Source organism: Heterocephalus glaber, unplaced genomic scaffold (assembly GCF_053883595.1).
Source record: "Heterocephalus glaber isolate CG9 unplaced genomic scaffold, H.glaber_assembly_v1.0 deba00001504, whole genome shotgun sequence".
NCBI lineage: Eukaryota > Metazoa > Chordata > Mammalia > Rodentia > Bathyergidae > Heterocephalus > Heterocephalus glaber.
The window spans coordinates 63,564,886-63,579,108 of NW_028258324.1; the positions used below are offsets into that span (position 1 = coordinate 63,564,886).

Genomic DNA, 14,223 nt, shown 5'->3' on the forward strand with positions numbered 1-14,223 from the left:
GGATATCCACTAAATATATCAGCAAGTTAAAGTTCTTCCACAGTGAGGAACAAAGCTAGTCCTGACAATGAAGAATATTCTAAAATAAAATTTGAGAAGTGATTGAAGCCAAATTGATGATCTTTATCACAAGTAATTGTTGCAATTTTGCTTTCCAGTGTGTATGTACAGAGAACCATCGCTACATGAAATTGGAGAAAAACAAGGGCGTTCGAGGAAAAGTTCTGGAACACCAACCATGAACGGAGGCAAAGTCGTCAATCAAGATTCAACATAGCCGAGAACTCTTTCCTTCTTCCCTCCGTCATCCCTTCTCCTTCCCTTCCTCTTCCTCATTTCCTTCCAATAAATCCACCCAAGGAGAGAAAAATAAAATGGAAACGGAGGACCTAGTAGCTAAGATTCTGCCCTTAAGGTTTCCCTTTGTGTAGGAAAAGAAAGTTGAACCAAAGCTTGCCTGTTGCGATGTGGTAGAAAATTCACATGCACAAAGATTAGCACAAATAAAAGCAAAGGAAAAAAAATAAATCGGAACTCCACAAACAGCAATTAAAACTATTGTTATTACTAGAGGGCTAACTGTAATGAATGCATTAGTATAATAAAGACGAAATGAAGTTATTAAGAAGGAAAAGGTTGAGAAGAATTAAACTTACAGATTGATGTTAGACTCTAGCTTAAACTACGGATAATGCTGTGATGTGTGGCTTTGTTTGATTTTGTATTTCCTTTGGGCATCTGGAATTAACACAATTAACAAAAAATCCTGTTTCCAGGATTTTTTTAAACCATGAAACTAAATATGTATGAATTACACTCTTGTAATGCTTATACAGTATGTAGCCAGAAACCATTTAACATCAAGAAACACTTAAAAAAATTACTCTTGAAACTGTTTAGATTTCTTTTTCAAATGAATACTCTTGTGTTGAATCTAATGGTATTTGATGATTTAGTTCCTTCATAAAATGTTTCAGATTCTCCTAAGAGATATCATATTTTTATCAAAGGTATATATCCAGGATATCATTTTTTTCAGTCATTTATAAAAGAAGTCATTGTCATAATGCTGAGGTAACTTTGGTGCATTCTAGGTCATTACTATGTTCAGACAGTGAGGCATAAGTTACTTGGCCTTATCGTTTGAGCTTATTTTCTCCTTTGCAGACTCATTTGAGAGAACCATGTGTATGTCTAGCTGTCTTAGAGAATTTTGTACCATATCTTGCAGCAGAAAAGGAGGAAGATAGGTTTTACATAAGCAAATAAGTCTGAGGAACTGTAAAGAAAAGTGTATTTGCCTTTGTACTCTGCTGGAGTTTTGTGTACAGAGGATTTCCAAACTCTGTGGAAAATCTGGAGACCTGGTTGTGAAATTCCTATATTAGTATCTTATGAAGCCAATGGATTTTTGTTGATATATATCCTCATGTATAAGTCTAGTTGAAAGAAGGTCCTAGTGCCACATGAATTTTTAAGGGCAGGTAGAAATTATATGGGATTAGCAACTATGACTCCAACAGACAGGGTTGTGTGAGTGGCCTAAAGTAGTGGAAAAGAACTCAGTGTAGAAGCAAGCAAGCACCCAGTAATACCAAGGTATTAGAAAAATACTAGCAAAGAAATGAATGTTATGCAATTACATTGAAATAAAAAAGATCTACTTAGCCCTACAAATCAGGAATGGTATAGAAACATCCAAATTCAAGCAAAATAAAACAAAACAGAATGTTTAAAATGTATGCAGATTTATGGGTATTATTAATTTAAGAAGACTAGCATGTAACTTCTCCTATATCTCTACTGTCCAGCATGTATTGTTCAAAATATGACTACCTAAAATATATACACTTTGCAGCCGCTCTAGGCCCTCACATTCAACCTTGCCATTGGTTGCTATATTCTTTCAAGGTCAAAATAGTTTCCTTCACTCTACACATTCATCATTCTTCAATAGTGGTTCCTGTCCTTCACCAAGTATCTTCCTTAATGTTATCAGGAGGAATGTTATCAGGAGGTTAGTAAAAACACAAATGGAGTAATTTGGCTAATAAATTGGGAAGAATAAACATTATGCACACATCTAGGCAGAGATTTTGAACACATATTTATGAGAGATACTTATTAAATCAAAATAACTGGAAAGTTACAAATAAATACATTTAGATTTTTAAAACAAATGAACAAACAAAGAATCTTATTCTTCCAGGGGGAAAAAACTACCCTTGGAAAAAAATAAAGATCTGGTTATATTTTCTTTGTCACTCTGGATTGAACTTGATTATAAATACACCTATAACTTCCAGGACCCAACAAATCCCAAGCACAAGGCCTTATTTTTTTAAAAAAGAATAAAAAGAAGCTTAGACAAATGGGTCACAGGCTCTTTTAGTATGAAATGAGTGGAGCTTTTGTGGTGATGCACACATACCCCTAACACAACTGATGGTTTCACAAGTAACACAACTGATAAAACGCACAATCATCAATTACACTGATGCATGACCGAGTATATTTAACCCAGTTAATTCTGAAAAGATATGAGAGACAAGGATCCAGTGAAATCTCTGCCTCTGTTTTCAGTGAGTGTCTGTCATTTAACATTTACACTCATATTTCTCCTTCCTGAAAGCAATTAAGAAGGCTCATTCAAGCTGGGGATATAGTTCAGTGGGAGAGGACTTTTTTGTCATGCAGGAAACCCTGGTTTCAGTCCCCAGTACTGGGAAAAAAAAAAAAAGGAATCTTCTAACCACCTAATCTATGTATTTTCTCCTTATGTGTTGAGTAAATATTCTCTGCTGAGAAATGTTTTGGAAATTAGCTTTGTTTTATTTACAACACATTTCAGAGAATCCATTGGAAACTTCGTATTTCTTTACACATATGCCTGACAAAAATTATGGTCCAGAGCAGAGTAAATTTTTGCCTAACTGCAGCTTACTTTTTAAATACATTTAGATCTTTAATAGAGTCAGTATTCATTATGTTTCTAAAAATATTACCAAATATAAACATATAATTATCCAATTCCCTCCAAAAATGCGAATCAGTTTTAATATTTTGTTTTTCAGGTTTACTATAATATAATATTTTACTTTGATTTTCATGTTCCAATTTCTGGGTCTTAAACTTATCTACCACATATTCTCTTTTAAGTGGAATAAACTTTTTTGAAATGCACTGAAATATTCCCAGGAAAAATATGATTTTTAGTAAAGCTTTTATATTAGCTCTGTAAATTCACATGAAGGCATGGTTACTCTAAGAGTCTCCAGTGCAATGTGTTTCAAACTCAGTAGGTTTGAAAATGAAAATACTTTTGAGACTCTCTCAAAATAGCTTTCTGGTCAACATACTTTATTTTTAAACTAGACGTTTGAGATGCAGAAAGAAAAGGTGCTCTGTTCCCTTTGTTTCAGAGGTTTTTGCGTTTTGGAGAAACAGAACTCTCCTATTCTTGGCCATGTTAATAGCTTTGGCTTTGAAGTATACACATGAAATTCATAACACATTTTTACCATCATGAACTGGCATAATAAAGAGACATCAGTATAATGCAATGCGATTCTTTGGGAGCCTCTTTCTCATTCAGAAAACATGTCTAAAGAACCCTTTACTTAAGAAAACTACAACATTGTAGCTAAATAGTCTAGATTGGTGGCATTGAGGTGCCACTAGTGAGAAATGAGTATATTAAAACAAGTAAAGGAAGAATGGTCTGATTGTTGTGTATTAAAAATTTGAAGGTCCTAATATAGGGCCACTGGTTTTTTGGTGAGGAAGAATGATTATATCAACAGTAATTTTTTAAACATAGACCCAGAAATAGCAAATCTATCCCCCAAGCCCCACTCATGGTTTAGTCTACAAGGCCTTGCTCTTGAGAAAGTTTTCCATGATATTGCTTAATTTCATCTGCACAAGGTGAGACAGTCAAATAAAAATTCCCTGTTCGTTTTACTACCCTTAAAGGCTGAGGTTATTTCTCTGTCATAAAACTGTAAATAGCATTTTTTAAGTCACAATCACATTTAAAACAGTGGATTGTTCTACAAATATATATGTGTATATATACATATGCTTCTGAAATGGGGATATATTATATAGAGTTTATATTTGATTTGTGGTCTTTAGTCATAGGTAATCAAAATAAAGGGATTTGAATGCAAAACTTTATATCTAAATGTATATTTCTAAAGACAGTGCAAATTGTCACTTTATATTGTAAAAGAAACACATGGGAACAATGATCAAAGCACATACTCCTTTGGAAGTTCAGTGATTTCTAACCCCCTCTTTGATGCAGAGATAATTATTTTTATTTTTAAAAAATTATCTTAAAAAGCTATACTCCCCAGTACAGATCCTATGATAAGTCATATCAGATTGAAAATTTATGGTTAAATGTCTGAAAAATGAAGTTCATGTCGATCTCTATCTATCAGGAATTTTCTGGAGCCCAAGTGAAAAATTCAATGTTTAAATCCAAATTGAGTGAAACTTAACTAATGTTTTGGGATGATATATTGAACTTCAGTAACAAAAAGAAGTAAAAATAAGAATGTTTATCATAATCATAGCATTAAAATAATGTTATAAACAACATTGCATCATTAAATGTTTTGTTAGTTTCAGAGAATGAGCTGATGTTTGTCTTTGCTCCAAGCCCAATTTAAAGACAGTGGCATTCATTTTATTTGAAGTTGTTCAAAAGGTCCACAGTATATTCCCATAAGTAGAATTGGTACTAGTTCCATTTCAAGGTTAAATATTACAATCTTAAGAAATTATTGACACTGAAATGTTTAATAAACATGTTACATGAGAAACTAAGCAAATTGGTTCATTTTTGCATTGAAGCACAGATTATTTAAATCATTGTTTTTAGATCAGATTTGTAAAATGTTTATACATCACAACCTTCCTGGAGTGAAAAGGAATTAAAGTCTTGAGATACTCATGCATGTAGACACTTTTTTTTTAAACATTAAACTTATTTGAGAAGTCTCTCTTGTTTTTAAATGTGTGTCTATCCTACAGTGCATTACTAGAAAAAAAAATGTTGTGTCTTATATAAAAATGATCAAAGATGGATTTACAGATGGGACCTAAGTCAAATTTTATTGAGCAGCCAAAAGTAAACATTATATAAATCCACTTTGTGGTAACCTGGCATGTTACCTTATGAGGATTAAGAGCTAGAGTGTGTTCATTTTTCCTATTATTTATAGTTTACCAACTAGACACCTGATTGAGTTTGGGAATTGTAAATCAAATTACAGTCTGCAAAATTGTAAGGAAGGCAGACATATAAATAAATAATGGAATATCCTAAAGTTCATATTACAATAAATAACTTAACAAGAATTCATATGCCACTGACCCTGAAAAAATAAAACATAGAGGGAAGACAGGGATTGTAAAGGAGAACATATTTCTCTGTAGTAAAGCAAACATGAGGCCCTAAAATAGAGGAAATAGTTTGAATAAAAGATATGCATTGATGAGAAATGATTTATTTGGAAAAAATTATGAATAAAACAAAAGAAAATACTCAGAAGAGGAGGTAGCAAAAACTGAGTTGAGATAAACACAAACCAAAGTTTACTCCACATTTTGTCAATGCAGTCTTGAAATCTGAGTCTTTTTCATTTGTCAGGATGCTTCTGGTTGCTCACAAAGAATCCCTAAAACTGATTCTTCATTGAGCAGTTAATTACATCACCACTGAAATTTAACTTGTCTATATTTCTCTCAGCTCTCTTCACCTCCATGTATAACTTCCCTTTTTAAATTCAGAAATGCTTTTAGAAGTTGCTGAAACTGAACATTTTTACCACCTATCTCTTCTTAGTAATCCTTCAGAAAGCATCTCATATCTCACTGGCTTAATTTGGATTATGTGTGTATACCTCAATGAATCATCATGGCCAGGAATTTGAGATATGTTGACAGTTTAAGTGAGCAAAGGCCTTTTCCAACACCAGAGAGTTAACCGTCATAGCCAAAGATACAATTCCCCAGTCATTGCTAAATGTCTGCTATTCAGAAGGTAATATGTGGGTGATTGAAAAAGAGATAAACAAGTACAACTTTAAAGCAAAGTGGTAATTCTTGGTCAGCCAATCTAGCTAAGGGATTGGTCTGATCAAGAATGAATATAACTTATAAAGTACAGCCAGATTAGCTGGGATGTGGGATTCTTACATAGCTAAGTGTAAAAATGAATATAATAAAAAGAAAGACTAAAAACAGAATTAGAACAGCAAGTAAGAAAATAGGAAAAACACAAATGTAAATTTACTTGAGAGATTTGTGAGGTATCATTTTTTTTTTTTAAAGGAAAGGCAGTACATTTGACAACTCAACAAATCTGGCCTGTCCCTTGGTTTTAGATGACTATCATAGAAGGAGCTAGAAAGTATAGCTTGAGTCCTCTAGATCAGAAATTTTTGATTATAAAACATTGCCCTAGCAATTTTTTAATTACCTACAATAGCACTGCTATGATTAGTTCATCACAAAGTACTTTTCAAAATATCACACCAATAAGTAATTATAGGTTCTAAACTACATTCGGGGCTATATGAAGCAATGAAATCATTTCAGTCAGCAATATATGTTTTTCTTGAATCTTCTCTCCAGATAATAGTGTATGTGTGAACACTCTGGATGATAATAAATATGTCAACCTCCCAAAGCAGCAAATTCCATGTGTGCAGTACTGGTTTTATATTTCTGTTAGCGCCAAATCCATGGACCAACTTCTTCCAAACAATTTGCTTGATTCTCCACTGACTTCCATCTTTGTTTTTTGGAGGTGAACTAACACATTTTATTTGAAAGTAATATGCAACTTCTAATCACAAGCTTTCACAATTAGTTTTCTTAAGAGATTAAAACATGATCAGTATTGTCATATTATTTTCCCAAACCTTTTGACAGACTTGCCTAAAAGGCAGCACATTTCAATTGCTGTGCTATATCTCTCATATTCAAACTCAGGTATTATAGCTGCCTACCAATTGCAATTTGCTGTCCTTAAAAATATGCCTCTGGTCGAGAGAATCACATGCACACACATACACACACAAACACACACTCAGAGAAAATACAGTAAGAGAAAGTTTTTATTATATGAACTGCATGTTAACCTATGCATTCTTTGTCTCTTTCAATTCTATTTTCATTTCTTCCTCTTTTTGCTGCATTTTCAGATTGTCCTCCTGCACGGACTGGCTTAGCTCTGAACTAGTTTATGATTTTTTTCCTCATTTTCTGAGTTGATCTTGTTGTGACTGTAGCTTCATCTTAGAAATTCATCTCAAACTAGATCTGCTTGGCATATCACCTTAATCACTGGGAAAACAGTAGGTTAAATGAGTTAGGAGGCTTTAAAAAATGTGTTGACAAATCTAAATGCAAGTGTTTCAGATATTACTTGGGCCATTAGAAAACATAAGGGTCCAAGTCCCTTTCATTCACAGTTCTAGGCATCATGTCCAAATTTGCAACACAGGAAGAAAGCCAACAGGGATAAGCAGAAATGGTAACCCTACCAGGAAACGACCCTTCCCAGGAACCATTAGCTTACGTTTCACTGACCAGAACACTGACCAGCATGGAAGGGAGAGGAGTTGATATTGGGTAAGGAATTAGAAGACCCTGTCACAAAACATGAACTGTCCTTGAGGTTTATACTGGACATAACCACATCCCTTTTATCTAGCACATTCTGCTGTTCTGGGGACTTACTTCACTGATGGCAACACCAAGCTATGAAGTATAGCTCTTCAGGACAATTGCTTTTCTAAGCAATTATCCTGAGCATTGTTATTCCTGATCTCCTGTATAACAGGGAAGGAAAAGTGTTTACAAACTATATGCTGTTGAGTGTTCCTTACAAGAAAACAATGACAGACACACTGGGGCTATGAGGAGATGAGTTCTTTCTTCCAGCACTGTGGGTCAGAATGGAATTATTCCCTAAATAATGTCCAAGCTTACCCTGCAGTGACCTAGCATAAAGTCTGTTGGCTCAGTATAGCCAGTTAACTGGGATTAATGGCCATATAAAACCTCTATGCAGTGGTCCCACTGAGGTGCAGCTCCATTCACACCATCAATCGTAGACAGTGTTCTCACATTTCAGTCCACATGAGAACTAACCATGGGATTATAGACAAGAATGACATGGGCATGGATGGACAACCAAGTCTCCATCTTCAAAGTGAGAGCTATTTCTAATCTGACAGAGTAATTGATAATGACCTCTTAGAACAGAGCTAGCGTGGTCTGTGAATTTACAGGTCGCTGTCCACCTCAAAGATACAGAGTATGTAGATATCTGAAACTTGGTCAAGAAGTAAGAATTGAAGGCATGAGCTCATCCCGATTTCTTACTGTTTACATCACCACTTCCTTGCCTCTTCATCTAGGGTCAGGATCTGGGCAAGTATAGATATTGCTTTCCCAGGTGAAGCATTCAAAGAAGAAAATCATCATTAAAAATACGTAGAATAATTTCATTTCAACCTTCACTGTTTTTTTAAGTAAACTAAAAGTAATTGGTTATTTCAGCCTCAATATAATTATTTATATAGTTAGCAGATAGATTTAATTCTTATTATTATTTGGACCATATTCAGTGGGTCTGAACATTGAGCACATATTACCATTATCTGAGAACTTCTAAAATGTTTAAAATAGGTATCAAAAAATCATGATGTAATTGGCTCAAGGAAAGGTGATTCTCATCTTCAAACATTAAAGTCTCCTAATAAGTCATGGGTAGTATTTATTAAGTGTTATTCAAGGTTACAGTATTCTAGCTTTTCAGGGAATCTGTAAATTGTAGTCTATAAGGATTAGGAGTAGAAGACTCCCTTTCTGCCAAAGCTTAAGTAACTTCAATAACAGGAGATATTAGTGCTAAATCTCTAAATGTTCATGCCATACTCCAGTATTTTACCTAATCCCCTGGATGCAATAGCATGATTTACTTAAAGATTTTTTTGACATGGAACTTAGACTTCTATTAAGCTCTTGCCTGAATTTCAAATCGATTCAAGGACAATTTCTTCCACCTGACACCAGAGAGACATTTATTTAAGGAGCTCCATTATGTGAGTGCTTACTTTATGCATAAAATATTTGGAGCTGGATGACGTTAATAAGTATACCTGCTTCATTGAAATAATAGCCTCTGAAATCATTAAGGGCATCCATTATGAATCTAGACTTTTACAGAAAACCAGGTTTATTTCTCATTTCTTTTATCAGAGTTCACAATGATACTTTGCATAGGGAGAACAGACTTCTGTTTTATGTGGAAAGGAATTCACTCTCCCCTGACTGCACAGTCTTGGCTATGTGGCTTCTTAGCTTATGCTAATTTATTCCCTTGGATCTAAATGCCCATTCCCAAGATAGAATTAATTTATAATAGGTTTTTTTCCTACACTTTCACTCAGAGCCCTTCCCCTGCAAGAACAATTGTCACTCTGGTATATTCTTCTCTATCCAACACCACATTTTAGAAATCAAAGGTGACATCTGACTCTTACTCTATATACACTAACTGATCTAATCACAAGCAAGAAAAGAAAAATCTCTATCAGAAAGCTAGGTAACCCAAAGTTGTGTTTCTGCAATTTATAGTGTGAGTCCATTTACCCTTTATATCTTCAGTGCTTGATTTTATTTTTAGCAGCAAAAACACAGCTTGTCTCATAAACCTCCTTGACTTATCCCAATGATCGAGGAGGTAGAGTTAGAAATTTAGTATAGGTTGTCCTGATTTCCAGTGCTCAGAACCTGCTGGATGCAAGATGTAAGCATCAAAAGATTACATGAGTAAATGGCTCTGCTTCACTGCCTTTATCAGAATGGGACCTGTCAATCAGGAAAATCTGTGGAAACTTGGTCACTTTTTCCCCAGGAGGAAATGGCTGGAAATTGGATCAGACCTCATATAATGGGCAATTTGTGCATGAATTTGACTGGGCCACAGAATGCTTAGATTAAACATGATTCCTGAGTATACCTGTGAGGATGGCTTCAATGAGATTAGCATTTGAATCTGTGGACACTGTAAAGTAGATTGCCTTCCCCATATAGATGACCATCTTCCAAGTGATGGAGAACCCCAAATAAAAATGTGGAGGAAGGAAAAGTTTGCTCCAGTTTGCTTCCTGCCTATCTGTTCTAGTTGAACATTGGTCTTCTCCTCTCTTGCACTGTGATTTACTTTACTGTGTCTTCTGACTCTCTGGTCTTTATACAACCGGGTTTCCTGGGTCTCCAGCTTAGAAGTGGCAGATATGGAATTTTTTAGCCTTCACAATTATATGAGCCAGTTTCTCATAATAAATCTCTACTGTTAGCTTTCTGCCACCTACTATCACAAATATGAGATAGTCAACATGTACAGAGAAAAGTTCTGTAGAACTTTGGGTTACCAGTTCTTTTCATTCAATTTAAAGTTGTGCTACTTCCTTCTGGACTCTTCTGTTTCTATTTTCTGGGTCCTTTTGGGATTTTTTTCTCTGTCTTTAATTTTCAGCAGTTTGATTATCGCACATTTGGTATGGATTCATTTAAGTTTATCCTGGTTGGCATTCACTGAGCTTTTTGAAATTGTAGGTCTAATTCTTTGACCAATTTGGGGACATTTTAACCATTATTTCTTAACTTCTTTTCATCACAGAACTTTCTATCCTCTCCTGGGACTCCAGTGATAGGAGTGCTAAATATTTTTGTTATTATTCTACATATCTCTAAGGGCCATTTTCTGTTTTCAGGTTTCTTCCCCATTTATTTCTAGGTTAAATCTTTTCTGTTGATCTATCTTCAAATTTCTTGGTTCTTTCTTCTGTCATCTTTATTCTACCTCTGAGTTTTTCAAGGAAAACTTTTTGTTTTTAGCATTGTGTTATTGTTATTAGGGTTGTACTTCTAAAATTTTTATTTCTCATTTACTGTATATTTATTTGGTAAACTTTCTGTTTTTTCTTTTGGTTTCAGAGTTGGGTAACTCTCACATCTTTGTCATTTCGCATTGGTATCTGTTGATTGAATTTCCCCATTCAAGGTGAAATTCTTGTGGTAGTTCATGTGCCAAGTAATTTTTATCATATCTTGGGTACTTTGGCTACTATATTATGAGACTCTGGGTCATCTTTAAATCTTAAGAAGGATGTTGGCACTCTTTTCTTAGTAGGCCATTAGCTTGGTTAAGGTCAGACTTGGGTTCCAGCCTGCCTCTTGTGTACTATGGTTACAAGCCAGAATACTCTGCAAAGCATCCATTGTACAGCCCCTGAATTACCATGGTTCAATTTAGGATTTTTTCAAATTCATGATGGTCTTAAAGTGATTAACATTCTGTAGAAATCAGAGTCCAAATTGCGCATTTTAATCTCTTCTCAGCATAACAATCAGCTCTATGATAATCTTTCAATGCTGGCCAGTTGGCCATGAGCCACAGCTCTTTGTCAGCTATAAGATCATGAAGAAAAATGACCAATACCTTGCTGGGTCTAGCTGTTGAGTCATGATGTTTGGTAGACAAGATGTATTAAGTGGGTTTTCCATATATGATATTTTGAATTAATGACAGGTTTATCAGGATGTAACCCTATCAGAAGTCAAAAAGCACCTGATTTGGACTGTCCAGTGTTTGTACCGCCTATTGGCTGGCCTTGGGACATCAACAGTGGTGTATATGTTCAATTCTCAGTCTTTTTTATGCTAAATCGTGTGAGATTCACTTGTGCATTAGTTTGGGAATGAGTTCAAAGTTTATAAAGAGTTATTTGGGGTTGATTGCCTGAGTTCCTTCTCCTCCACTACCTCCCATGCATTCTGACTCCGTGGGCTCTTCTATATTGTCTTTCAAAGAGAGGTTAAAGTTTTCAATTATCAGTGCATTTCTGGAGGGTGTCCAAGTCCAGGGCCAAACACTGCAAGGACAAGTAGAACACCAACATCCAAAATTAATGGGCTTGCCCCTTTGTTAGAACCATAGCTCCTCTGCTGAAGATAGAGGAAAGACATAATCCCATACTCTGAATTTTGGCTACTGTAGATACCAAGAATGCCAAAAAATATCCTTAGGATTTGGTCATGGAAGAACAGAAAAAGATGGAAAAAAAATTGAACAGCTTCTCTATACTCTCTGAATAGTTTGAGTTCCCATTCTTACTTCTAGAGCACATCTAGAGAGCATCTCCTCAGCGCTTTCGACTCCTTCATGGCCACTGGTGTGCTGTTTGGGAAATACTAGAAGAAAAAGAAATGTTGAAGTTGTCATTGATTCACTGATAATTGAAATCAGGGCTGCTTTTTCACATTGCCTGCTACTTTTCAGAGTCCTCAAAGAATTGCCCTATGTGCTCTGCCTACACTTAACTCAGTGCAGGGAAAAAAAAGTGACCTATATTTACTCCATGTTGGGTAGACTGGACCCCTCATATGCTAACTCCAAAACTTTAATGATATTTATTAATATTTTCATTATCCTATCTAATCTGTTTTCTGAACAAAAATATTGTCCTTCTCCCTTCAAAGGTCCCTTCCAAGTGAAAATATAAAGTCCAGAAAAAATGGAAATGCATTATAATATTTCAATACTCTACTTATTTTGTGTGACTTGGAGAAAACAAATATATCCCCATCAAATTCAGTTATCACTTGAATATAAAATCTGACATGATATGACTTTTAAACGACAGTGTATGAAATAAAATCTTAAAAACAGAAGAAGATGTGAATAGCTAATTTAAACTTTGGCTTGGTCCACAGTCTCAGACTTAAAAATTTGGCAAGTAATCAAATGACCCTTAACTGGACATTTTTAAAGATCATCATGGGCCCACAGTATAAGGTACAGTTATAGGTCTGTTCTTCAAAAGAAATATAAAAGCTGACCATCTATAGAAAATTCCTGGAGTAGCAATACTGGGCCTTGTTTTCCCCAGCAAAATATAGAGTATGTCTAAAAGTAAATGGAGCACTGAGAAAAGTCCACGGTGACTGTTATTTCCTCTGTAAATAAATAATATTGTTTGTATATGGTCTTGTCAGGGTCACACTGACTAGGTAAGGGTGAAAACCCTGCTTGCCTAAAAAGAGACTGCGAACTACATTTCCCCTTTGATACCTACACAGTAATTATGAAATATAAAATGCTAATAAGAACATATACACTCTGTCTTAATTTGATGGATTCTCCACAGAAAATGTTATTTAAGGAACAGTGTTTTTTATGTCATATGAGGCAGTTTTTAAATGTAGCTACATGTTTTCTAGACTGCATGTAGTCACCTATATTTTAAGAGGAAAAATAGATAATATACTACAGATAATAAAATTGATATGCTTCCTCTTAGAAAAAAATCATATTACATTTGTACCTGAGATATAATTTGATTCTTCACCTTTTCACATTGTATTATTGCTTTGTGAATTAATCTCTTCTATTTGACTGTGAAGTCCATGAAGGCCAGAAATGAAATTTGTTCAGCGAGGTTTATACTGAACAAAATGTAATAAATGTTCACCATATTGTCTCAAGTATGAAAAAGATCAATCATAAAATTTCAATAAGAAGTAATGGGCTTCTAGGGCTGGGGATGTAGCTCAGTGGTTCCAGTGCCTGCCTTGCAAGTGCAAGGTCCTGAGTTCAATCCCTGGTACCAAAAAAAAAAAAAAAAGAAGTAATGGGCTTCTTTAGCTGCCCACATGAAAGAAAAAATTTTGGTAAGATGGCTTTAAAGAACACTTACAAAAAATTCATTTTTTGCAAAACAATCCTTGCCATTTTACTAGACACTACTACTGCTAGTTTTTTTTTCCTTCCTTTATTGAGTTATTTTATTGGTGGAAATATTTAAACTAGCATCCTAAGTAGTGTGTGGGAGTTGTCTCTGAGCTATCTTGTTAATAATATATAATGGAATATATGCATACAATTTAACTCCCACATAATCTTCTAAACTGCTCTCCTGAAGTCTATATAGTGGATAATCTAGTTATATGGCTCTCTTCCTGGGATTCTAGTTGAAATCATCTCAGGGCTATATGTAATCTTCTGTAGGGTTCAGATTTAATAAGAAGAAAATTTCTATTTGTGTCAACAAAAATCTTCACTCTGGATGAATCCTTAGCATTCTGTAGTTTCCCTGGAAACAAATTATATACAAGAGCATTGTCCAACAA

The 14,223-nt window shown here is 34.7% G+C and overlaps 1 protein-coding gene across 3 annotated transcripts in view; it reads left to right on the forward strand.

Moving 5' to 3' along the window:
- Fgf12 (fibroblast growth factor 12) overlaps window positions 1-5,010 on the forward strand; it is a 533,909-nt gene extending 528,899 nt beyond the window's left edge. For all 3 annotated transcript variants that reach the window (XM_004834772.4, XM_087187006.1, XM_004834770.4), the window contains one exon: window positions 159-5,010. In XM_004834772.4, the coding sequence (XP_004834829.1) occupies window positions 159-277 (119 nt within the window). In that variant the 3' untranslated portion in view covers window positions 278-5,010. The remainder of the gene's footprint in view (window positions 1-158) is intronic.
- The last annotated feature ends 9,213 nt before the right edge of the window (window positions 5,011-14,223 follow it).